Source organism: Crocuta crocuta, unplaced genomic scaffold (genome assembly GCF_008692635.1).
Source record: "Crocuta crocuta isolate KB4526 unplaced genomic scaffold, BGI_CrCroc_1.0 scaffold28, whole genome shotgun sequence".
Taxonomy (NCBI): Eukaryota; Metazoa; Chordata; class Mammalia; order Carnivora; family Hyaenidae; genus Crocuta; species Crocuta crocuta.
In genome coordinates, this window is record NW_027533256.1 from 2,619,263 (window position 1) to 2,645,430 (window position 26,168).

The window sequence follows — 26,168 nt, forward strand, 5'->3', positions numbered from 1 at the left end:
ATTGTGTTTTCCACTTAGTTTTGTTTCTTATTTTATTGAACTATAATTGACATACAATATTATAATAGTTTCACGTGCACAACATAATGATTTGACATTTGTTGTACATTACAGACAGATTACCACCATGTTTAGTTACCATCTACCATCATGCAACGTTAATACAATATTATTGACTATATTCCCCATGGTGTACTTTACATCCTGTGACTTATTTATTTTATAACTGGAAGTTTGTAATTCTTGATCCTCTTTACCCATTTCACCCTCCATTCCCTATCCCTCTGGCAACCACCCTCTGTTCTCTGAGTTTATGAGCCTCGGTTTTGCTTTGTTTTGTTTACTTGTTTTGTTCTTTCTAGATTCCACTTATAAGTGAAATCGTGCAGCATTTGTCTTTGTCTGACTTATTTCACTTAGCATAATATTGTCAAGTTCCATTCCTGTTGCTGCAAACGGCAAGATTTCATTATTTTTTTAATGGCCCGGTAGTATTCCATTGTATGTATGTACACCACATCTTCTTTTCATTCATTCATCTACTGACGGACAGGTAGGTTGTTTTCATATCTTGGTTATAGTAAATAATGCTAACAGAGGGGTGTATATATCTTTTCAAATTAGCATTTTGTTTTCTTCAGAGAAGAAGGGGAATTGCTGGATCATATGGTAGACCTCTTTTTAATTTTTTGAGAAATCCTCATACTGTTTTCCATAGTGATTGCACAAGTTTACATTCCCACCAACAATGCCCAAGGGTTCTATTTTCTCCACATCCTCACCAACACGTTATTTCTTGTCTTTGTGATACTAATCTTTCTAACAGGTGTGAGGTGGTATCTCATTGTGGTTTGGATTTGCATAGCCCTAATGATGAATGATGTTGAGCATCTTTTCATGTGCTTGTTGGTTATCTGTATGTCATCTCTGGAAAAATGTCTATTGAGATCCTCTGCCCATTTTTTAGTTGGATTGTTTATTTTTTGTTATTGAGTTGTATGAGTTCTTAATATATTTTAGATATTAACTCCTCATCAGATATTTCATACGCAAATATCTTCTCCCATTTAGTAGTTTGTCTTTTAGTTTTGTTGATGGTTTCTTTCACAATTCAGAACCTTTTTTAGTTTGATGTAGTTCCAGTTGTTTATTTTTGCTTTTGTTGCCCTTGATATGGAGTCAGACCCCAAAAAAACAAACAAACAAAAAAACCAAACTAAACAAAAAAACCAACCAAATCCTAGCGCTGAGGAATACAATGGCTGACCTGAAAAATTCAAGAAAGAGATTAAACAAAAGACTTGGTCAAGCAGAGGAATAAATCAGTGAACTTGTAGGTAGATCTTTTGAAATCATCCAGTCAGAGAAGGAAAAAAAAGTGTAAGTAAGTAAGCCTCTAGGATTTATGGGGCATCATCAAAAGAAGTAATATAGGCATTGGGGGAATCCCAAAAAAAGAGAGAGAGATGGGGAAACAACATCTATTTAAAGAAATAATGATGGAAAACACACTTGCCAAGTTTTAGGCGAGGAATGGAATTCCATGCTGATCTAGATCTCTTGGAGGCACAGGAACATTCTAGAATGGGGAGGGCTGTGTGTTAATAACGAAAGAGTTCTGTCATTAGGGGCTTTATTATGGATCCTGCTTCACAAAAAAATTCAGCCTGGGAAACACAAGACCTTTCCCTATGAATTGAGGCATTATAGATTCAACAGTACACAAAGGGATGCCACAATAGCATCAGGAGCCAAAAACAAATCACCACCACTGATGCAATGGCCAAAAGAGAAGCTTGGATACACGGGGCCACGTACATGTGGATCTAGGAAAAGAAGTAATGCAAGAGATAAAGCCACAAGAATCGAGAAGCGAGCAGAGACTTCCTCTGATATCAAAGGCAGGAAGGTGAGCAACTGTTCTACAGGATATGGGAGTTTCCTTGGACATGGCTACAACAGTGTATCAGCAACTCAGGGGTCCAAAGTGGTCGCCTGAGCAATGCATGGGGCAAATTCCAAATACGAAGGAGGGAGATAAGGTCAAGGAAGTTAAGGGAAGGCCATCCCCTACACGGCAAGTGGGGGTCTCTCTAAAATCTAAAGTAGGAAGCAAAAGAGTGATCCTGCAAGGTGGCAGCTCCCTGCCCCCAGAGGCCGTAGCCTCCACGGCTCCTCTACTTGCCTCACCCCTGCTCGGATATGCCAAGGAGCTCCCAGCTCTTTCCCAATATCTGGGCAATAATGCTGAGGTGAAGGAGGAAGAGAAGTGGGCCCTAGCAGGTCCTGGATCTTGGAATCTGCAGAGGCAGGGCGCATTTGCAAGAGGTATAGATCATTGTGCAACTTGCTGGTCTTCTCTGGAGCTCAGATTTTTGGACGTCTGTAAAATACAGACACTGATAATGCCATTTAACTCCCAGGGCTTCAGGGAGGCACAGGTGAGATCACGGACTGAGAGTGCTCTATAAACTCTAAGGCGATACACGTGTAGTGTTATGAATATCAATGGCAGGTTTCCAGAAGCCAAGTGGGGTGAGAGTGAGTCAACAAGGAAGAAATGGCCCCACTTCTGGAAAAGAGCTCTTAGAAGGCCCAGGCTGGGCAGCTCAGGTTACAAGGTACGCATAAATAGCAAGTGGCTGCCCAGGAAAGGGTAATTTGCCTGGAGATCCTGGAGTCTGAGAAGAAGCGTCTGTGAGTCTCTATCCTTGCCTTCATTTTGTTTTTTCAATGGCTGATGAATATCTCTCTGCCCATATGGCTGGTTTATCCTACTGGTGCTGGGGAGATAGGGTCCATGCGCTGTGCTGGTCTAGGAAATATGAAAGGTGGGGGACAGAGTGAGGTAATGAGGAGTGCTCTTTGGCCCCTCACTGCTCCCTCGGCTCAGTGTGAGATTTGCTCTCTGGGCTGGGGAAGGTGGTCCATTGGATGATCCCCACCCAGCCCCCAGACGCCATTGTCCAGAAGCCCCAGGGAAAAAGGCAATTTCAACTTCTCTCTTAGTTCTCCTCCATTCCTGATTTCTTTAGAAAGAAGGGTGGTAGAGGAGAAACAGACCAGACCTTCCCAGACTGACCTTCTAAGCCCATCCAGGTACCAACTGCCTGTGGGACATGGACATTCATGATTCTCCCTTAGCCTCGAGTCTTTACTTTAAAAAATAGACTTACTGGACTAGGTCATCGATTTTCCAACCAATTTTCAGAGGAGTCATTTTTTCCTCAATAATCTTAATCGGAAAGCTTGGCGCAGACACCGTGGATTGAGGGGGGCTGCAGCTCTGCCCATGTCCTCTGTAGCCCCGGCTAAGATGCTGCGTCTGAATCATAGGTCTGAAACCCTGTGAGTTAGCTCTCTTTGCAGCCCCTTCCTGTTACAGTGCGTGGCGGTACCTTTTGTGGCATCTTAAGTGGTGGGGCAGAATGCTTATTGCTTCTTCTTCTTCCTCAAATTTGGGGCACGGGGCCCCAGAGCAGCTGTAGCTGCAGACTAGAGGGCAATGGCCTCGTTCTGGCCTGGGTCCTTCAGTGCTCATGACTGAGCCTCTGCCACAATAAGGAGCTCACCTGGGTGTTTCTAGAGACTCCCAGGAAGCCCAGGCAAGTGGTGAATTCAAAACTGAAAGAGGCCACTGCAATATAGGGACCAGCCAGCCTAGAATCACCAGCAACCTGGAGGAGGCACTTCTCTGGTCAGGAAAGACTCTCCCCTGCCACCACCTCAGCCTGCCCGGTGACCCCCTGTCCCTCAGGCTTTTTTCCTAGCCTCTGCGTCTCCCACAAGCTCTTTCCATGATCCTAACTTTACCGTTTCTCTCTGAGAGAGGAAAGAAGCCCAGGAGTGGAAGTGACTCAGGCCCAGTACCCACCCCGGTCTCACTTAGTTCCTAAGTCCCAATCCGATGGTGCCTGGATGCCCTATTGGACATCTTCTCTTCCTATCCCTGAACTAACCTTCCCTTGACTAAACCCATCCCATGTGTCGCCTTCCTCCATGAGGCCTTTCTTTCAAGTTCCCTTAGGTGGTTGGAGCAGGATGCTACACCTCCCAGGGGCTCTCCAGCTGCTAACTTGGCATCTCTGAAAACTTTCACTTGGGTTCTGTGTGCAAATTTCCTTCTGGAGATGGTGTCCAGTCCAGGGATGGCAAGTCACCTGGCAAACAGGCACCCCCGCCCCCATCCTGTGTGCTCAGGACAGATATCACAAAGCAGTCAGGTCTGTAGCTCCTTTCCAGAAGAGTGCTGCAGACAGCAAGAGTGTTAGTCTATCCATGGCAGCAAGTGAGAGGAAACGGGGTCGCGCCATCAGAGCTAAGTCAACCACCTTGATGGTATAGACAGGGAGGTGGAGGTCCAAAGAGGGGAAAGGTCCTTCCCAGAAGCACCCAGTGAATCCTTCCTGATGTGACTCTGTGGCCTCAGTGAGGAATTCTACATCCTACCCCCTGTGCCAATATCAGTGCCCAAGGGAAGTCACAAGAAAGGATGACACAGGGCATCTCAGAATAGGTGGATATTGCTGCCAACTTATACCTGAGTTCCAGCTGCGTAACTCATGCTTTCCCAGGCCAGACCGTGTGCCCACCTGGTCCCTAAACTGCTTTGGGAGACCTGCTTCTCTCAACCCTGGGGAGGGAGGGCAGGAGGGGAGGTGCTTCTCCTGACCCTCAGGAGCTGGGCCAAGCCCTAACCCATGCCCTAAGACCAAGAGCATGTCCTTTCTCATTCTGTTCATCCACCTAGGCCATGTTTCTCCTCCCTCTCTCCGTGGTGATCCTGCTCACACAGCCCCTGAGGTCACTGGGAGCAGAAATGAAGACCTATTTCCAGAGAACCGCAGCCAACGCCTGCACCCTGGTCATGTGTAGCCCCATGGAGAATGGCCTGCCTGGTCGCGATGGACGGGATGGGAGAGAGGGCCCCCGGGGCGAGAAGGGGGACCCAGGTAGAGCTGGGACCACTGGCTTGTCCTCGTGGAAAGGGGTGGGCGTTGGAATTGTAACCGACCCAGAAGCGCTGGGACAGTCTGCAATGGAAGACTTGGAGGTAGACTTCTTCCCAAGGGGGTGGGTTTCCCCCAGACGTTCGGTCCGTGTGAAACGCTGCTTTACCGATTGGCAAATGACTGGCTGCTCTGAGCCCCCAGGTGCCTCCCTCCATTACCAGCTGTCCTGATTCCTTCCTTGGAGCCTCCTCATTCCTCCCACTCCAAGAAGGAGGAAATAATGGGTACATGGAATCTGTGTCTCCCCGGAACCCTGCTCCGGGACAGTTGGTCATCCAGATTAAATAGCGTGGGTGCAGGGTGTCAAATACTTTCAATATCATATGATTTCACTCATATGTGGAATTTGAGAAACACAACAGATAAACATAGGGAAAGGGAGGGAAAAATAAGATAAGAACTGAGAGGGAGGCAAACCACAAGAGACTCTTAAATACAGAGAACAAACTGAGGGTTGCTAGAGGGGAGGTGTGTAGGGGGATGGGTTAAATGGGTGAGGGGCATTAAGGAGGGCACTTGTTGGGATAAACACTGGGTTTTCTATGTAAGAGATGAATTATTGGGTTCTACTCCTGAAGCCAAGACTACACTGTATGTTAACTAACTTGAATTTAAATGAAAATATATATATATATATATATATTTTCAATAGTCATGAAGGTTGGGAAAGAGAGATTCTGTGACCCCATACTCAGGTCTGATCACAGGAATCTGTCCTAATACAGAGAGACTGAAAGGGAACTCACATTCCTTTGTCCAGCCTTGTGCTTGGGCGTTCACTGAGTAATTCATTTAATCCTACCAAAAATCTTACAGGGAATATGTGAATCTCATTTGACAGGTAAGAAAATTGTGACACAGAGAGGCTTAATGACACCCAGTCTGGAGGGGAAAAGACACGGGCTTCTGCACCAGACAGATCTGTGTTTGATGGCTAGCTCCATTTCCACAGCAGGGACCCACCGTGGGACAAGTCAGTGCCCCTGACTCTCAGTTTGTTTATCTATAAATGGGAATAATATCTACTGCACAGTGACAAATCAGGGAGCCAAGGCTTTTTTTTTTTGTCAGATTGTCAGGATAAAGTTGCATCTTCCAGCTGGACCAATCAGGTGAATTCTCATGAGGTTGCCAAAGGTATTGATTATTAAGGGAATTATCTAAGAAGTACTGTATATAGGGAAGCATCTGGATCTCGGTGGCAAGAAGTTAGAATTCAGTGGACCACCATTTAGGACAAGGGACCCCACCCCCACCCCCACCAGGTGCTGGGCTAGGGTTATGGAGGGATCAACTGTGGTCTATATTTTGGGAACTGGCATTTTGGTTGGGAAGGAAAGAAACTAACAACATTTAAGTAGGAAAGATAGGTAACATCCCCAGGCTTTATAGGACAATGGACAAGCTAGTACCTATGGGTCCTTTACAGAGAGAAAGTGGCTCCCGATATGAATGGCCTGGGGCTCGGGGAAGGCCACCTGGAAGTGAACTCAGAAGGTGTATTAAAGGTGTCAGCATCTTGGAGAATCCCCGCGCTCTTTAGCTCTCAGAGGGGTCCTGAATCAAATCCGGGAGGGGGGGCCATTTCCTATAATCACCTTGTGAGCCTATAGCGCAGAGTGTGGCTGAGACCTCCCTGTCTTCCTGTCTTCCGCAGGTGGTCCCTCCCCTCCTCTCCGCCGCCATGCACATTCCAAACCCTGCGTTGGGTTGGTGCTTGGAGAAAGAACAATGCACAGCTGGGCCAGGGAACCAGGCTGCACTCTGGCTCCTGGATTCCAGGCACGTTAGTCACTCAACCATTATGGGTCTGAGAATTTCCTAGCGAGCTTGGAGGCCCTCAGAATCCTGAGCCATGTAAGTCTGGCTGGGGCCAGAGTCTGCACTTGGGACAATGTCCCCTGCAGATCCTGATGCACAGGGTTCCAAGAACCTACTGTAAAGGACAAGATAAGCCTGAGAGAAGGGAGCCTTGAGCAGAGGTAGGGGGTGGAGCCGGCTCAATGTGGTACTGCCTCAGCCGTATCAGGGAGGACCAATGTCCCCACCCTGCTATGCGGGCTGTATTTCTAGGGACAGTCCTCTTACTCCTTGGCATCTCCAAGATTCCTGCCCAGAAGGATTTAATGTATATAGGCATGTATTTCCACACCCTCAGCAGCCCACGACGACACTCTTCACCCCTGCATACTTCTCTGACCTCCCCTGCTCTGGCCACACTGGTTCCTTGCTGGCCCCTAACCACCTTCAGCCCCCTGCCTCCTCGGGCCCTTCCCATAGCTCTTCCATAGCCGTCCCTGTGGGTCACTCCTCACCTCCGTCACGGCTTTACTCATAGACCACCTTCTCCACGAGTCTAACCCCGACCACCNGTGCTTTATCTTTCCTCTCTGGTGCTTATTCTGCTTTAATGAACCATATGTTGTACATTTTAATTTTTATGATCTGTCTCTATGCAGTTGGGGTTCAACCCCAAGAGGAAGGGGGATCTGATGTTGTGTCTGCTTTTCCCACTGCTGCATCCCGGCATTGTGGATGGCGTCTTGCACAGAGTAGAAGTTTCAGTGAGTACCTGTGGAATGAATGAATGGAAGCTGTAAGGAGAGGAGGAATTTAGCACAGCTCAGACTGGCCAGGCTGCTGGTCCACACAGCATCACTTCCAGTGGCATTAAGGTACAGGGCTGGCCTTTGTGGGGGCGCTAGGATGCAAAATTAGTGCTTCGGGAGGCATGGGTGCTCGCTGTTGAAGAGGGCGTCCCTTCATGGTCTCCGGGGCTTCTGCGCCATGGATGGGAAACCTCTAGCGCTCTTTCTACCCGCTGCCATCTCAGCCAGGGTGGAGCCCGAGGGAGGCTCAGCCTAGAGATAGGACATCTCTGCCCAGCGCGATGCCCTATTGGATATGGGGTGTGGGGCCCAACCTGGAAAACCCTCTATGCTTCCGTTTCATTCCTGGTGAGGATCAGAACGAGAAGCAGGACACAGCGCCCAGCACAGAGCCTCTCAGCCACCCATCCCAGGCCCCCGGCCCCTGCCACACTGCTGCCCAGCAGACCCGGCCCCTCCTGGAGCACAGTCTCCAAGTCTCAAATGTCGCCTTCCCTCTGCGAGTCTCTAAATCCTCCTCGCCTTGAAGTCCCATTTGCTGCCTCAGGGAGACAGCTCTGGCCCCATGTGTGTGCCCTCGGCTGGGGTGACATCGCAGGAGGATTAGGGGCCTTGTGAATCTTCTTCCTCCCTCATCACCTGGGTCCTCACAGTTCAAAATCCCACCGCCAATCCCTTGCAGACCGGGGCCTGGTGCGAACATTGCATCTCGCCCAGTTATGTTCTGCAGATGGTTTCGCAGGGAACAGGTAAGTGAGTGACACCATCAGGTGTCATTTCCTCTCTTGTTGCACATGAGCATTTAGAGCAGCTTTATCCCCAACAGCCCAAAGATGGGAACAGATGTTCCCAGATGTCCATCAACTGGTGACTGGATGAACCAGACGGGGCCTGTCCACACAGTGGAATACCACTCAGCCCCGCAAAGGAATGAAACCCCGGGGCACACTGCCAAGGTGATGGACCTCAAGAATGTCACTCTGAGTTAAAACAGCCAGACATAAACAGCCATATATTGTCTGATTCCATTGATAAGAATTGTCCAAAATAGGAAATAGAGACGGAAAGCCGAAGTGGTGCTATCCAGGGGCTGGGAAGAGGGGAGACTGGGGGTGGTGATGGCTTAGTGGCCATGGGGCTTTTTTGGGTGATGAAGTGAGTTTGAACTAAAGAGAGGAGGTAGTTGCACACCACTGTGGATGTGCTAACTGCCACTGAATTGTATACTTTATAACAGGTTAATGTTATATGGATTGAATCTCAATAAAAAAAAAAAGAATACCCAAATGAACAGAACTGAGTGTAAATCTCTTGCACATTGGTAACTGTTTGCTCAGATTAGTCTCTTGGGGGTAAATGTTATGTGATTTTAGACCTCGACAGACTTTCTGGAGGCCACGTCTTTCTAAATAGGTTCGATCATTTTTTCCCATACAACAATAATCTGTAGTCACTAAAGAAACAGCAAGAAGACAAAGTTACCTTGTATCATTTAGAAAGAACGACTGGTAACACTTCTGTAGATGCTTTTCCTGTGTTTTTTTCCAATGTGTACGGCATGTGCACATGCCGTACACATGCGTGTACATATTTGTGAAACAGGATCATACTGAACATAATGAGACATTAGGTAATAATTTGGTCTATTTTCTATAGTCTCAAGAGTGTATTACATTGCTTTCTCTTGTTTTGTTGACATGGAACTGACATATGACATTATATTAGTTTTAAGAGTCCAACATAATGATTCAATATTTGCACGTATTGTGAAACAACCCCAGTAAATCTTGTCAACGTCCATCTGCACACCTTGTACAATTTTTCTCCTCTCATGATGGGAACTGTTAAGATCCCTCTGAGCAACTTTCAGGTATACAATACAGTATTATTAACTATAGTCACCGTGCCGCACACAAATTTATTTCGTAACTGGACGTTTGTGCCTGTTGAGCACCGTTAGCCATTTTGCCCACTTCCCGACCCCGCCTCTGACAACCCCCGATCTGTTCTCTGTATCTCTGAGGCTGTTGCTTTTGTTTGTTGGTTGGTCTGTCTGTGTACATTCTACATAGAAGTGAGATCATGTGGTGTTTGTCTTTCTCTGACTTAATTAGCATGATGCCCCAAAGTCCATCCATGTTGTTGCAAATGGCAAGAGTTCATTCTTTTTCCTGGCTGAGTAATATTCCATCATATAAATGCCTGTATATTCTCCATCCACTCATCCATTAGTGGACACCCAGGCTCTAAGTTGCCTCCATGTCTTGGCTACTATAAACAATGCTGCAGTGAACATGGGGATGCAGATATCTTTGTGAATTAGTGTTTTTGTTTCCTTAGGTTAATGCTTGGAAGTGGAATGGCTGGATCATACAGTAGTTCTATTTTTAATTTTTTGAGGACCCTTCATTCTGTCTTCCACAGTGGCTGCACCAATTTACATGCCCACCAATAGTGCACAAGGGTTCCCTTTTCTCCACATCCTAACCAACATTAGTTATCTCTTGCCTTTTTGAGAAAAACCATTCTAGCAGGTGTAAGGTGATAGCTCATTGTGGTCTTGATCTGCAATTTCCCTGATGATTAGTGCCAGGTGTCATTTCTGATGGAAACTCCGGTTCTGGGAAGGGGAGAATGAGGAGTCCATGATCAAGGGTAAATGCTGGCAGCTTGCTGCTGTAAACACTGTGGTCTTGGGGCAGGGGAAGGTGCCCTGTATGGAAAGTCAGATGGCTCTTGGCTTCTCAGCCAACTCCGACAAGCCTGTTTTCTCACCTGTAAACTGGGGATGTGGACACCCATTTCCTGGATCACCACTGGACCGAGGACTGTGGAGGTGGGGTGTCTACGCCCTGTGGAATGCTGAAGGAATGCAAGGGGCCTGACCACGCACGCAGCTGGCTCGCCTCTGGGCCTAAGGCTTGTACCCATTTCTTCTGCCGCTACAGGTTTGCCAGGAGCCGTCGGGAGAGCGGGGACGCCTGGCCCAGCTGGCCCAGTTGGGCCCAAAGGGGAGAATGGCTCCGCCGGAGAGCCAGGACCAAAGGGAGCCTCCGGAGCCCTTGGTGAGCAGCTGGGCATGGAATGCAGGTGTCTGTGCAGTAGACACGCACAGACCCCATCCCAGGAAGAAGGAAGAAGGTTGTTCTGAAGGCAGTACTGGGTCATTTCAGGGGAGACTGGAACTCCTGTTGACGGCACCTTTTACGACGACGCTGCCTCTCTGACCTCTGTCACTGCTCTCCTCTCTGTACGCTCCCACTTCCACCAGGATTTAGTGTCACTGACCACACCGGTCCTTTTCCCCAGGACCTCCGGGACCTCGAGGTATGCCTGGTCCAGCTGGCAGAGAGGGTCCCTCAGGGAAGCAGGGGAACGTAGGACCTCAGGGCACAGCAGGCCCCAAAGGAGAGGCTGGGCCCAAAGGTAGGTGGTTGGTACGTGGCCGGTCCGGGAGGGCGAAGGGAGGGATACAGCACAGTCCCGGGTGGGACCTACGGCCAGCTCAGAGCGCTGGGAAAAGCCCAGACCAGCAGCGCCAGGCCGGCCTTGTGGCCTTTCCCCCACATTCCCGCCAACGGTGTTCTCCTGTTTGCCTCCCCGGAGGAACCCCGGCCAGTAAGGAGCGCCTTCTCCTCAGTTCTGTCTCCCCCTGGAGCGATGGGTGAATAGTCCGCAACTGAACACACTCTCGGCACCTTTTGTCCCAATGTGTTCCCTCCTCAGGAGAAGTGGGTGCCCCCGGCATGCAGGGCTCTACAGGGACGAGAGGCCCCCCAGGGGTTAAAGGAGAGAGAGGTGCCCCGGGTGAGCGTGGAGCCCCTGGAAATGCTGGGGCGGCGGGTGAGTGACGGAAGGAGCTAGGACTGGGCTCCCCCTTGTGTCCCCCTGACGCTGGAGATGGCCTCCCCTCCCCCGCCGCTGGCGTGACTGGGTGGTGGGGAGAGAGGAAGGGGTGACTGCTGGGCTCCGGGAGCTGTCCGCATGCAGGGAGAGTGACGTGTGAGCCACGGGGGTACTGTGTCCAGGAAAGGTTGGCCATTGGGTGGTGGGGACAGTCAGCGTATGGAGAGGGTCTGTATGGGGGAGGGCCAGGCGGACAGTCCACGACTTGGGAGCGCGACACTGCTGGGAAATGTGTACAGAGCTCACCCGGTTCTCTGATCCCAGGGCCTGCTGGAGCCACCGGTCCGCCAGGTCCTCCGGGTGCCAAAGGGCCCCCAGGACCGAAGGGTGACAGAGGCGCTCCTGGGGACAAAGGAGCAAAGGGAGAGAGCGGGCTTCCCGGTAAGGTAGCATCTGCTAGATCTGGGAGCTGCCACGGGGTGGGGACAGGGGAAGGGAGGTGGCCGCCTTTATCTCGAGATAGCCCACCTTCTCAGACTTGGGCCCCATTAACCACAGGCAGTGGGTGGGAAGCAGGGAAGCTAACAGGCAGGAAGGTAGGAGAATGAGGCTCTGGTTTTAGACTCTTACTCAAGGGAGGGCAACCCCGAACAGCTTTTTCCATCCGATCCCTGGAGAACGCATGGCTCTCTCCCCAGTTCAAAGGCTAGCTTTGACCATCAGATAAACCAATGGATGGGAAGTACTGATGACAGTATATTCCTATCCCCCCGCAAGGAGGTGCTATGAGACCCCCGGAATATGGAGTTAAAAATGTCATATGGTTCAATGTCAGTGATGTGTAGGGACCTGCTCAGGGGACAGTGTATTCATAGCAGAAGTACCAGAAATCTGGGGGTGACAGGGGCTAGTTGTGTTAGTGGATGTGGGCTTCTTAGGGCCCAGTCCCAGCTTCCCTTAGGGCCCTTCCCTCTCTTCCCCCCCATATGTGCCTGAGACTGGGTACCTTTCCCTTGAGGCCCAGGCTCTGAGCTGGTCCCAGGCTGTGCTGGGTTTGCCTTCACTTGACCTCTTTCTTCCGCAGACATCACTGCTCTGAGGCAGCAGGTGGAGGCCTTACACGGACAGGTTCGACTCCTCCAGAATGCCTTCTCTCAGTATAGGAAAGGTGAGTTCCTGAACCAGAATCAAGCCAGGCACCAGGGCTAGTCCTCCGCCTGTGCCTTGGTTTGGGCCTGGGGCCAGGCTGGAACAGGTTGGGAGCATATTTAGAGCTGGCTCTGGCTCTGGGGCAGGGGCTGGGGCTGAGAATAGTGCTGAGACAGAGCAGTGCAGTCATATACTCCAAGATCCGGAAGTAGATGCCAGAGACAAATAGGAGGGTATGGCCATATCCCCAGTTGAGTGGGGTGAGGCTCTAGGATGCCCCACCCCACAACATCACAGCCACCTGTGACCCGATCAGTGCCCTAAGCCCTGTGCCATTCAGCATACCTTCACTCCTGCCTGCCCCTTGCTGGTCCCTGTGATAGACAGGGATCCAACCCAGGAAGCACTTCTTACCTCTGTGGGGCCCAGCCTGTGAATGCCCAGATATTGTTTCACAGCCCGATGCAGCGGAGAATCCAGACACTGTCCTGAGAGCTGGGGTTGGGGTGCTGCCCTTGGGGTCCAAGGCTGGTAGGAACTTGGCCTTGCTATGTGACCCTCGAGCATCTCACCTTGGACATGCCCATGGTTCTGGAAGGGGGCTGGCTGCCTCTGGGCTCCAGCCAGTGCCGGGCCCTCCCTGGACCCTTCTGGGTGGTTAAAGCAGAGATTCTTCCCAATCCCGGAATGCCGCAGAGTCAGAGGCCTCCAGGAGCACATGCCCGAGTGCCCTGTGCCTTTTGGAATCTCCACCTCAGTCCCTGATTGGCCCCTCGCCTCAGCTCTCCCTGACATCAGCTTTGAGTCTACATCATTCATCAAATCTCCCTGATCCAAAAAAAAGAAGAGTTTTCTGAAGGAGTAGATCACAAAGGGGTCTGACTGGGTAAAACATAGGTTTGGCTCCTAAGTACCTAAGCACCAAGGATGGGAGTTTCAGGTACTGGGTATGTCTTGTTCCCTCCGTAACAAATTCGCACATGTTCACTCACTTCTATGCACATCGCTGCGAAGTGGAACGTGTCCATAGATGCTGGCCACGTGTGTACTCAAATACCACCACTCACCCCACACCATGACATACACGAGCACATGCATATGCATGTACACATGTCCAGATGGTAGGTACTCCCGTGTACCTCCCGACGAATACATGCACATGTTTGTGCATGCACATGTGCGCCCACCCAGATGCATGGAACGTAAAACCCAGTAGCGGCCCATGAACTCTCGCACTGACCTTGTCCAGGGCTGCTTCGAGTGCCGTCCTGAGCCTGTGGAGAATCTGCCCCCGAGCCCTAGTTGAAGCTACTCAGGAGAAGGGCCATGGGTCAGGGAGCACCCTGAGCTCTAACCAGCCCTGTGAGGCCAGGGCACAGCCCTCTCGGAGGCCCTGACGATTTCCATGCCTGAGCCCCAAAGCCGAAGGGCTGGGGTTAGGATGAAAGGTAGATACTTGATAGGTCACATGGTTGATGCCTTTATGACGTGTACCCCCTCTTTTGAAATGAGGAATTAGAAACCCTGAAAAGGGAAGTAACTTTCCTCTGTCCACCTAGGCAGTCATTGCCAGGACAAGGTTGAAACGCCTGGCTTCAGATTCCCAAGCAGGGCTCTCCCGGAACAGATCCTCTCTGCCCCCTGACACCTCTCAGGTGCATTCATCCCCTCAGCCAGCACCCTGGAGAGGCTGATTGGCTGGTGCATCATCCATATCATGCATCCCAAGGGGCCAACATTGGGCTGCCACGAGTGCAGAGATTAACACAGCCAGGCTCTCAGATGCCCCCTCCCCACCCCACATCACACAGAAACACCACTGGATCTACTGTTATGCACAGTCTGCTCTTCATACTGCCCCAGGCATCACACCGTCAGCTCTCCGGCCAAAGTCATTCCAATTTCCACCGACGCCAGCACACAACATGGGGTGAAACAGAAAGCACATCTTCCAGCTCTAATGTCCCAGCAAACAAGGTTTAAACCTAACAGCACATTGGATGGCATGTGACTCCAGGCCCCTTACTTAACCTCTCTGAGCTCATGTCCTCATCTGTAACTACAGATCACACACAGGACTTCCTCCCAGGGTGCACTGTGAAGCCAGGGCTGCTCTGGAACCAAGGGCCTCAGATTTGTCCTATCTGGTGTCCTGATATCCCACACGGATGCTGGGGGGTGGGGATGGGGTGATGCCACACAACGGCCACAGAGCCCCTGAGCTCTGGCCTGGGGCTGCCATAACCCTAAGCTGACTCTGCTCTTCTCATAGTGGAGCTCTTCCCCAATGGCCGAGGTGTCGGGGAGAAGATCTTCAAGACAGGAGGTTTTGAGAAGACTTTTGAGGACGCACAGCAGGTGTGTAAACAGGCGGGGGGACAGATGGCCTCCCCTCGCTCTGCGGCCGAGAACGACGCCCTGCAGCAGCTGGTCACAGTTGAGAACAAGGCTGCTTTCCTGAGTATAACCGACATCAAGACGGAGGGCAAGTTCATCTACCCCACAGGGGAGCCCCTGGTCTATTCCAACTGGGCCCCAGGGGAGCCCAACAACAATGGCGGCGCAGAGAACTGTGTGGAGATCTTTACCAATGGCAAGTGGAATGACAAGACCTGCGGAGAACAGCGCCTGGTGGTCTGCGAGTTCTGAGCCACTGGGGTGGGGGGCCGCACCCGGCCGAGAGACTGGCCAGCGAGCGGGGGCCCAGACCTGTGTGCTGCTGATGCCCCAATAAAATGGCGCCGCCTCTGGTGGCCAGGGCTTCTCCACAGAGCCGTGGGGGGAGGCCCCTGCGAGCGCCTCTCTCAGAGTCGAATGACTTCACACACAGGAGGCTTGTCAGAGGAAGAAGGGGTGAACTGCCTTCCCAGTTGCAAGGGATAAACTTGGGTCCCCAAGACCTCCCCGTGGCAAAATCCGGTGGCTCCCCCTAGCCCTCCTCCCCATTTCCCTCCCCTTCCCTCCCCTTCCCTTCCCTCTCTTCCCCTTCCTCTCTCCTCCCCTTCCTCTCTCCTCCCCTTCCTCTCTCCTCCNCCCAGCTCTCTTCCTCCTCCTTCTCCTTCCCCTCATTCTCCTCCAACTGTCAGCCATGTTTGACCAGCTGACCACCCCCAGCCCTTCACTCTCCTTCCTCTGGGCTTCCAGGGCAGCACCCCTGCTTGCCTTTGTCTCACCCGGCCGCCTCTTTTGCCCCTTCCTCCTCCCACTTGACCACTTAATGGTGCAGGGCTGGCCTCTGCTCTCCATTCTCTTGAGGCTGGACTCTCACTCCAAGCAGAGCTCAGTCTGTCCAAAGCTTCGAATTCCTTCTCCTGACGGCTCCCACATGCACATCCCTCTTCGGACCTCTCCCTGAACTCCAGGCTCCTCTAGCCAGTGCAAGTGGGAGCCCCTGGGCTGACAGGCCTCAGTGGCTGCCTCTTGCTTCAAGCCCTGGGGCTGGGGAAGCAGCAGTGGGATGGAAGCCTGGCCGGGAACGTCTGCCTCCCCGGACCGGGCGACCCTATGCCCAGTAGACTGGTCCTCCCCCTTGCACGGCCCAGGATCTCGCTGTGGCACAGGACGGCTGCTTGTTCACAGGAGGGAGTTCCTCCCACACGACCCAAGTTCCATGTGAAGTCCCGGGCATGGAGGGTGTCCAGCCATGCCCACATTTACCCCCAACCCTCCTCTTGCCTGGCAGTTGCGGGAATGTTCTTTCCCTGCTCCTTACCAGAGGGGATCTAGCCAAAGCCGCTTCCTCTTGCAGATGCGAAAATCGGGACACAGAGTGACCAGGGACTCCCCCATGGGCGCAGTCAGTGTCAATGCTACAGCCTGGTCATGACAAAGGTCATTGACCTCAAACCTTACTCTTTTGGCCTGTAAATTTTTAGGTCAAAGGCCTTTGTATGTTTAGTTTGGTTTTATTGACACACTAATGGCAAAATTTTTTTTATGTTCATTTTTTTAATGTTTATTTATTTATTTTGAGAGAGAGACAGAGAGAGAGAGTGGGAATGAGGGAGGGGCAGAGAGAGGAGAGAGACACAATCCCAAGCAGACTCTGCAGTGTCAGCAGAGCCCAACTTGGGGCTCGATCCCACGAACCATGTGATCACCACCTGAGCCGGTATCAAGAGTCAGATGCTTAACTAACTGAGCCACCCAGGTGCTCCTTCTTTTCTTTTTTTTTAAATTAAGTTTTTGTTTTATTTTTTATTTTTTTTAATGTTTATTTATTTTTGAGAGAGGAGAGAGAGAGAGACAGAGCACAAGCCAGGGAGGGGCAGAGAGAGAGGGAGACACAGAATCCAAAGCAGGCTCCAGGCCCTGAGCTGTTGGCCCAGAGCCTGACGTGGGGCTTGAACCCACGAACCATGAGATCATGACCAGAGCCGAAGTCAGCCTCTTAACCGACTTAGCCACCCAGGTGCCCCTTAAGTTTTTATTTTAATTCCAGTTGGTTAACATACCGTGTGATAGTAGTTTCAGGTATACAGTATAGTATGATTTGACAGTTCCGTACATCGCCCTCTGCCCGTCATGACAGGGATTGTGGAAAATGTGACACCCAGGCTGAAGAAACTGGAACGACACCTGGATGGAGCACAGGCTCCTAGGAGAGGGCACCAAAGTCCTTCCCCTAGACAGGACACCAACCGCTCTCTCCTTTGTTTCCGGGACCACAGGATCTGCCCTTTCTGGCCCTTCCTGAATGGACCCCCAGGTGCTCAGCCGCACACTCCTGCAGCCACATCCCGTGAATAGGACAGCATGCCTAAAAACAAAAGCATGTGGCTCAGACTCTCCGCCAAGGTCTTTCTCCTGTTACTAAAAAAAAAAACAAAAAAAACCCAATTCCTGGCAGCTTCTCAGATAGGTCAGTTCCACAGAAAGGCCACACCTGACACACTCATTGAAGGAGCTTAGAAAGGCCTTTTATTATTATTATTATTATTGTTATTATTGCAAATAAGAACAACTGGATCTGGCATAGGTGAAGTAGATGCATTTTTTCTTCTTTTAATTAATATTTTATTTTGGGGGAGAACCCAAGCAGGGGAGGGGCAGAGAGAGGGGAACAGAGGATCTGAGGCAGGCTCTGCGCTGACAGACTGACAGCAGTGAGCCCGATGGGGGCCTCGAACTCATGAACTGTGAGATCATGACCTGAGCCAAAGTCAGACCCTCAACTGACTGAGGCACCCAGACGCCCCGCAAGCATTTTTCCTAAGAACAGAGAGCTCTGAATTGGCCCGGGAGGACTGGGGGAGCACAGGCAACATCGTGCTATCTCCCTGGCCTCTGCCCCTCTCTGCATCCTTGCATCTTCCTCCTTTACACACCAGCTTCCTCTTCTTCCCAGTCTCTTGACTACCCAGGTGTGGGGAAGCGTGCATCACACGAATTGCCACGCGGAGATTAGAAACTCTTGCTTGATATCAGTTCAAAAGTCCTATAAAAATGAGTCTGTCTCAGCTGCCCAACCTCCAGTCCAATGACCTAAGCCCGGAAGGCGGGACCGCACAGGGCAACATGGCCGCCGGGATCCATGCGAGGTCAGCGTGGTGTGGGCAGACCCTCTAAAAGTGATCACTGCCCATCCCAACACTTCAGCCAAGCCTGTCTCGTGACAAGAGGGAAGGAAATAGCGCAAAACTATGTGACTCGGTGGGAAGGAAGGAAATCTCCTGTGGTCTTGAAGGCTGGGGAGGCTGAGACCCCACACCCTATGGGAGGCGGCTTCAGATCCACCTGCACTGTGGGGCTGCAGGGGTCCGATTTGCTCTCCAGCACAGAGAACAAGTAAGGAGGTCCGATTGGGCTTTATAGACACAACTTGACTAATGTAGAGGGCTGAGGCAGGTTTTTCAGAAAATTCAGGCCCTAATCCATGCCTGAGCATAGGGGCCTCCCTTGTACTTACATCATGGGCAAAGGTCAACAGAGATTTCACACACTTTCGGCCTCTTCTAAACCACAGCAGCCACACTCTCTGGCTTGGTAGCCAAGTAAAGCCAGGGCTGTATGACTCTTGTGTTCTCAGGAGATGCCGTGACCTTCACGGTGCCAGGTGGCATCATGGGAGCAGGGTAGGACCCTTCTCTGTTTGGAGAGAGGACAACCATAGCATTTTCCTAGCAAAGACCCTGTTCAGTCTGATAGAAGATTCTTGAGTTACCGCCTGGTTCTCAACCCTCCTGTCACCAAAGCAGCCCCCATCCCACTCTGAACAGGCAGTGAGGAGCCCTCTGAGGTTTTGTTTTTCAGGGTCCTGTCTTTGGTTGGGGTCCCCTTGATAGAAAACCCTGACCGTGGAGTTGTTTCAGGTCAAGGCATTCTCTGTCACCCTTACCTTCTGGATGTCCTCTGCCCAAGGTTAATGATGTGCTGGACTTTTCAAGTTGCCTATGCCTTCTGTACAAGAGCAGAGAAACCAAGCGTCTATCAGGAGGAGTAAAATATGAATTTATATGTCAAGTATTTGTCCAGGCACTGGATACAGAGGTGGAGATGGCTGTTTATGCCTTCATAGATGCTGCAGCCATGACATGACATGACATCAGAGATGAGCTGTAGAATTGTGTCCCAGAAACAGGCCATCGAGATACTCAATAAGTAGATTCGGAATGAAGGGGTGAAAATAACACCCGTTATCCAGGGCAATAGGGAGCTATCGCCTATGCAATCCCCAGGCCATTCAGACACTCACTATCATTCAGGCAAATTGTCTGTGATTCTCAGGCGTCTCAATGGCTAATAGCAGGTATTTGGTGGTAGATTTTACTGGTTTTCACCAATGCTTCAATAAGAGAGGTCCCACGAAGGTGGACCTGTGACATGCGTCACTTCTGGGTAGACAAAGGTGAGGACCTGTGCCCATTTCTCCAATGGTCTCTCTCCTGCCGCCACCGTGATCCCAGAAGCATTGGTGGATGTAAAGCTGTAGTACAATCCAGCATTCTGGAAGCCTGAGCAAATGGATGGAGAACAGCTACCCTTGTGGACCCAAGGGGATCTCTTGGATCCACTTGGACTCTGAGTGAGATTTGGGGGTGGTTACAGCAGCCCCGGTAGCTCATCCTTATCCGTTACACATTGAACATGAACCTCCTTGCCCTCCATCTACTTAAGCAGTGTAGCCTCTCTCAGACTGCCTGGCTAGAACGACTCCAAGCCAGAGAGACTCCTGAGGGCCCTGCCTGAGCAAGATGGTACTTTTCATCCATTTCAGTACCTTGACACAATGAACGGAGTAAGTAAATGAAGGAGTTGAGTGAATGAAATCCTTAATTCCTACGTGTAAGTCTGTTTGTAGGGTCGAATAAAATGTTTTCAAGATGTTTCCAGGCCCTCTGATCTGAGGAACTAGTGCCGTGCCTTCACCACTAGCCTTTCTGCCCTTTTATGATTTCCCAGAACATGGCATCTCAGGTGTGAGCGGCTGGGCCGAGGCCAGGGCCGAAAGGTCAGGGGAGCCTCAGGCCAAGCAAAGGCGTTCTGTGACCAGAGGGCTGGGTCAGCATAGGAAGAGAAGGAAAAATCTCGAGCTGGGTTTTAAGCAGGTCCTATGCCTGGCCGCCCAGAGGCCTGACGCCCTGCCCACCCACCCAGAGGGATGTGAGTTTTCCAAAGACCCGATCCCAGGTCTTTTGAGGGCCTCTTCAAGTGATTCTTAAGCTGTTAGGAAAGAATACACATTCTAGAACCGTGAAAAAAAATTACTTTTAAAAATAATGAGAATGGACGCAGTCCTCTTATGCTAAAGGGTGTTATGTGGCTGAGCTAATTTGTATATTACTGACACGGGAATAGACAGAATGATGTAAAAACCCACAAAAGCCCAACACGGGTCCGAGGATGCACACGTATACGTATATATCATCTCTGCATGATAAAAATAGAATACCCAAATAGTAGGAAAATAGTGACTGCTCAATGAATAATGCTGAGGTAAATGGTTAAGCGCTGAGAGGAAAAATCAAATCAGATTCTTTTAGTTACATATAGAAGTCAAAATCAGAAGAAAACATAATGATGATTTATATAGTCTTGGAGGGGACAAGAGCTATCTAAGGATGATGTCAGCGGGGCACCTGGGGTTCAGTCTGTTGAGCATCTGACTCTTGATTTTGGCTCAGGTCATGGTCCCAGGGTCGTGGGATGTAGCCCCATGTTGGGCTCCATGCTAAGTGTGGAGCCCGCTTAAGATTCTCTCTCTTCCTTTGTTCTGGTCCCCTTGCTTGTGTCCTTTCTTTCTCGCTAAAATGAGAATGAAAATGAAAACAAGAATGATGTCAGAAAAGAAACCCAAAACAATAATATTGATTCATCATACCACAAAAAAAAAATTACATAAAACTTCTCTGCCAAAGAGTAAAACCCAACATACAATGAAAATTAAAATATTGACTTATTTGCAAAGCACATAATAGGAAAAACAATAAGAAACTGATGAGTAAGGAGGAAAAAATGGGATAAGAATGAGAAGCAAAAATCCATAAAAGAAGGAATACTGATGTCCAGTAGTATTGAAATATAAACAAATACACAAGCTTAGTAGTAAATAAAAAAAACTAAATTCAATAATAATAAGTGTCCAAAAATCTATGGACTAGAATTAAAGCTATTTTCAAAGGACAGTATACTTCACTTTCATTATTAAAAAAATTTTTTTAAAGCACGAACTGAAAATAATTGAACTAAGTGTTCATCTTTTTAAAAGAAATTTTTCAAATGAGAAAAAACAAAGGATAAAACAAATAAAGTGAAACTAGTGAGATAGGAAATAAATAAGAATGATAGAAATGATAAATTAACCCAGAAAGCAGATTTTTCAAAGCCAAAGGAGAAAAATATATCTTGTTAAGTCTGTATAAGATAAAAAAAAAAAGGGGGTGCCTGGGTGGCTCAGTCAGTTAATTGTCTGACGTTGGCTCAGGTCACGATCTCACGGTTCGTAGGTTTGAGCCCTGAGTAGGGTTCTGTGCTGACAGCTCAGAGCCTGGAATCTGCTTCGGATTCTGTCTCTCCCTCCTTTCTGCCTCTCCCCTGCTCACACGCTTCCTCTTACTCTCCTGTCTCTCTCAAAAATAAATAAAACATTAAAAAAAAAAACATTTAGGGGCACCTGCATGGCTCAGGCAGTTGCACGTCTGACTTCGGTTCAGGTCATGATCTCACACTTGTGAGTGTGAGCCCGCGTTGGGCTCTGTGCGGACAGCTCGGAGCCTGGAGCCTGTTTCAGATTCTGTGTCTCCCTCTCTCTCTGACCCTCCCCCAGTCACACTCTGTCTCTGTCTCTCTCTCTCTCAAAATAAATAAAGATAATAAAAAAAATAAACATTTAGAAAAAAGGAAAAAAAAGACAAAACACCAATATGCACAGGTCGGTTGACCTTTGAACAACGTGTGTTTGAACGACATGGGTCCACTTACACGTGGACTCTTTTATGGTAAATACAGTGCAGTCCTGTAACGTACTTTCTCTTCCTGATGGTTTAATAACATTGTTTTTTCTCCGGCTTACTTTATTGTAAGAATTCAGTATAGAATGCACTTAACAATACAAAACGTGGCCACCTATGTCATCAGTAAGGCTTTTGGTCAACAGTAGGCTATTAGTAGTTAAGTTTTGGGAAGTCAAAGGTTATTCGTAGATCTTCAACTTCATGGGTGGTCCGTGCCTCTAACGTCTGCTGTTCAAACGTCAGCTGTAGGAGCAATAAAAAGGCACTGTAACCACAGATAGGAAAAAGTTTAAAGGCGCTTTAATTTTTTAAATGTTTATTTATTTTTGAGAGCGAGAGAGAGTGTAAGAGAGAGAGCGCGCACAAGCAGGGGAGGAGGAGAGAGAGAGGGAGACACAGAATCTGAAGCAGGCTCCAGGCTCCGAGCTGTCAGCACAGAGCCCGACGTCGGGCTCGAACCCATAAACCATGTGATCATGACCTGAGCTGAAGTTGGACGTTTAAGCAACTGAGCCACCCAGGTGCCCAGAAAATAAAGGCCCTCTATTCACCTTTTTTTAGGCATTGGTCAGGATGAAATAAGGAGGCCAGGACAAATTTGGCATCCCTCCACAGCTCTCCCCCACCTTTACTCTGGGGCCCGAGGTCAGACCCACACCTATTTCTGTGGAGCTCCAGGTGGTTTAGAGCATCCTGGCAGGGAAGAGGAGAGGTGGCACCGTTTTTTCTCTGACCCGGAACTTAGCACATAACCATGGTGCATTAGTTGAGAATGACCAGGAACAGCGAGTGAGGTGTTAAGCCAACTGAGAGGCATCGATCCATCCTCCATCTCAGACCCAGGGGGCGCTTCTGCCTCAGGACCTGCCCCCCCCAACTCCTTTTACATAGTGAATCCAAAATGCACACCACCTTTTCTGAGTCCCGTCCTTAGGGCACTTGAGAACCAGACTTCGTCAGTGTAAGGGGAGATGATCATCCAGGAATAGCTCCCAGACAGAGCACAGGAAGGGGTCAGCACGGCCGGGCAAGGGGAGGGCGCCAGAGGACATTCTCACTGGGAGTAAGGATCACACGTGCAGCTCTGCACACGAGATCAGATAGTACTTTTGTGACTACTGAAGCCATCGGTTCTTCTTTTGTTTTTATTTTTTTTAATGTTTGTTTACTTTTGAAAAAGAGAGAGAGAGAGAGACAGAGCAGGAGTGGGGGAGGGGCAGAGAGTGAGGGAGACACAGAACCCGAAGCGGGCTCCAGGCTCCATGCTGTCAGCACAGAGCCTGATGGGGGGCTCGAACTCACAAATGGCGAGATCATGACCTGAGCAGCAGTTAAATGCTTGACTGAGTGAGCCACCCAGGCCCCCCCTCAAGCCCATAGGTTCTTACGTGAACAGGAAGCTGGACTTGTCCGGAGCACCAGGCAGGGGTGGACAGTAAGTCATTTTCCACACATTGTCTCACATTCCTTGGTAATGCCTGCAGGGTTAAATGGCTTTCAGGGTCTCATCCAGGCTGAGTAGGAGGTAGTTGATTAGTTTTGTCTGCCACCAGCATGGGGGAGGAGAGGGGCAGCCTGTGTGCTGATGTTTGCCATTCTTGCCTTAAAAGAACAGGGCTCTGCAGACCCCGAGGCCACCCCCCCATCCTTCCCCCCCACTCTGAGCTCCATCAACGAGCCAGGCGAAGGCCCTCCTGGGACCTCTGCAAGCATCCGGGTGCCTCCTTCAGCTGGGCTTCCAGCTTTGGGAGAACAGCATCATGATCCAGATCGACAGGGAGCAGGACAACATTGTCTTCTCTGTTTGAGACCTGCCGGAGGCCCCCCATCCCTGTGTGCTGGGTGCTCCCCCAAGGAGCCCCCGGGCAGTTTCTCAAGCCACCTCACTTACAGGTCCTCAGCCTGATTTTGGGGGGTCACCACCAAAATCGCAAGTAAACCTCCCTGTGGATACTGGATTTGGGGGACGGGGGAATGGCCAGGGCTTGGTTCTGATCGGACTTGAGAGAGATACCCAGAAAGTCCACAGGGAGCCCTGTGAGAAGTCCAGAAACTCAGCCGCCAAAGGGGTAGCAGCACAGTCCTGTCCTTGATGGGCTTCTGACATAGCCCTGGGCTCAGAGATCTGAGACAGGCAGACAGAGAAGGATCACACCAGTACTGAGGACTTGCCGCAGGGAGCGTGCATCTGGATCTGGCCCCAAAGCGTAGAGGCATTTAGGAAAGGCATTCCACGTGGGGGTAGCAAGCAGGGCAAAGAGGAGGGAAGGAAAGGAGGAGCGTCTGCAGTTGCAGACAAAAGGCTCAAGAGGCCCCGCACCCCCCCAGCTTCCTATACAATTTCTCCCTTTCTCTGTTTCCACTAGCCCCGTCTTGGGGACCGCCAGCAGGGGGCAGCATGATGCCACAGCCTGGATGCACAAAGCCGCTAAACTGGGCAAGGGAGGCTGTGCCCACAGCCATGTTTCAAAGTAAGTCTGGCCACTTCTCTCTTGGGTTCAACTTGGAGCTGAGTCAAGTTCCAGAGAAGGGAGTTGGCTCACACATTTTCGGGGAGGACTGAGATTCAGTCATTCATTTGTGCATTCATTTGTTCTCTTGACAGCCACTGAATGCATATGTGGTTTCCAGCCCTTTCACAGGTCCTGGGACGGCAGAGGTGGATGATAAGGTATTGTGACAGTCACAACAGCGGCGAGAACAAATGTTTGTGCGGTACTGACTGCGGGCCAGGGCCACCCTGAAGCACCTCACTCGTATCAGTTAGTTCATTTATCCCTCACGACGACTCTGTGGGGTGGATACTAGTATTATCCCAGTTTTACCAAGAAGAGAGGTAAAGGCACAGAATGTATGTGACGTCCCTAGGGTCACACAGCCACAGAGTGGTGGAGCCGGGGTTTGGATCCAGGCCATGTGGATCTAGAGTTTTCCTAATGGCTTTGCTACACAGGTGTAACTTGAACAAGTACGTGGTCGAGAGATGATTTCAGGGGACTATAATTGCAAACAAGAAAATAAAGGGGAACATTGTAACGGTGCCCGGGGTCGAGGCAATCTTAGGTTCAGGGGTCAACTAAGGACGTTGGTAGGGGAAGATAATGGTGACTAATGCGAGCCCTGGCACGGCAGGAGGGTCATATTAGCACCTAGACAATCTCTGTTGAGTCCTCGGGGTCCCAGCACATAGTCAGGGCCACTCGTGGGTGGTTTTGTCCATGACCAAGCACCCACACACCTCAACCAGAGCCCTAGTAACCCATGGGACCAACGCTCCTCAGTGAGGGGTATGCAGAGAGAGGCCTGGACGCAGGCTGGGGGGCCCCCTAACAGCAGGATGCTGGACCTTTCAAAGACTGGGTCTGTGGTTTCTATTCGATAGTCACACACTCACACAGGCACAAAAATACGTATAAATACCCCCCGAATCCCCGTACACACAACTCCCCATTCAGAGTCTCACCTGCCCAATGCCTCACCTTCTCTGTGGCTCCCTAGAGCTGTTCCAGGCTCTGACCCAGTCCCTAAAGTCACAGCTTGCAAAGTAAGACCCTGGAAATGCATAGGGAAGGATTTCGGTCGGCAGTTGCTTTTCACTAGTGGGGTATCGATCACTGAAGGAGATTGTTTGGGCTCTGACAATATGGAGTGAAGCTGGACGCCCCCCCCTCCAATCCCCTCATGAAGGGCCTGCAAGGAATGAAGAGTCCCCAGCTTCCTGGATCCAGGGCCCCTGTGTGAAGTTGAGGCACAGCCAGAAAGGACCATAGTGATATGTCTTGGGCCAGTGGTATCATGCAGATCACCCAGGGATCTCGAGAAAAACGACACATGTCTGAAATTTTGATTCACCAGATCCAGAGTGGAACTGAGATGCTATGACCGCTACTTTGAGAAGCTGCACGAAGGGGCACACTCTGATTTCCAGGACAGGGCACACAGGACCTTGGGCTGGCGCTGGCCGGCCTAGCCCAAGGCATCAGTTTAGCAAATGAAGGGCTACTTGCATCCCACTTCTTTAGAGCACGACCCTGTGTTTGCCCGGAGAAGCCACTGGTCCACGGTTGGAGACCTTGTTCCCTCCCTAGCACAGGTTGCTA

General features: G+C 50.3%; 1 protein-coding gene and 1 long non-coding RNA gene across 2 annotated transcripts; one reads left to right on the top strand and one right to left on the bottom strand.

Annotated features, from left to right (window-relative positions):
• The first annotated feature begins 1,853 nt into the window (after window positions 1-1,853).
• On the top strand, window positions 1,854-15,265 carry SFTPD (surfactant protein D). The gene is made up of 8 exons (XM_077746490.1): window positions 1,854-1,909; window positions 4,751-4,952; window positions 10,570-10,686; window positions 10,931-11,047; window positions 11,348-11,464; window positions 11,792-11,908; window positions 12,552-12,635; window positions 14,889-15,265. Exons 2-8 carry the CDS (start codon window positions 4,754-4,756, stop codon window positions 15,263-15,265), a joined length of 1,128 nt encoding a protein of 375 aa, XP_077602616.1. The 5' UTR covers window positions 1,854-1,909; window positions 4,751-4,753.
• A 1,956-nt stretch (window positions 15,266-17,221) lies between these two features.
• On the bottom strand, window positions 17,222-19,013 carry LOC144216935 (uncharacterized). The gene is made up of 3 exons (XR_013330802.1): window positions 18,954-19,013; window positions 18,525-18,703; window positions 17,222-17,375 (listed from the first exon to the last, which is right to left on the bottom strand). It is a non-coding gene; the product is annotated as an uncharacterized LOC144216935 (long non-coding RNA).
• Window positions 19,014-26,168: the final 7,155 nt, after the last annotated feature.

What these genes read in the sequence shown, in the direction of transcription:
- SFTPD (XM_077746490.1), top strand. Translation starts at nt 4,754, where the DNA reads ATGTTTCTCCTCCCTCTCTCCGTGGTGATCCTGCTCACACAGCCCCTG. An exon ending in GGGAGCCTCCGGAGCCCTTG is followed by an intron (nt 10,687 to 10,930) that starts GTGAGCAGCTGG and finishes CCTTTTCCCCAG; the next exon opens with GACCTCCGGGACCTCGAGGT. An exon ending in TGGAAATGCTGGGGCGGCGG is followed by an intron (nt 11,465 to 11,791) that starts GTGAGTGACGGA and finishes CTCTGATCCCAG; the next exon opens with GGCCTGCTGGAGCCACCGGT.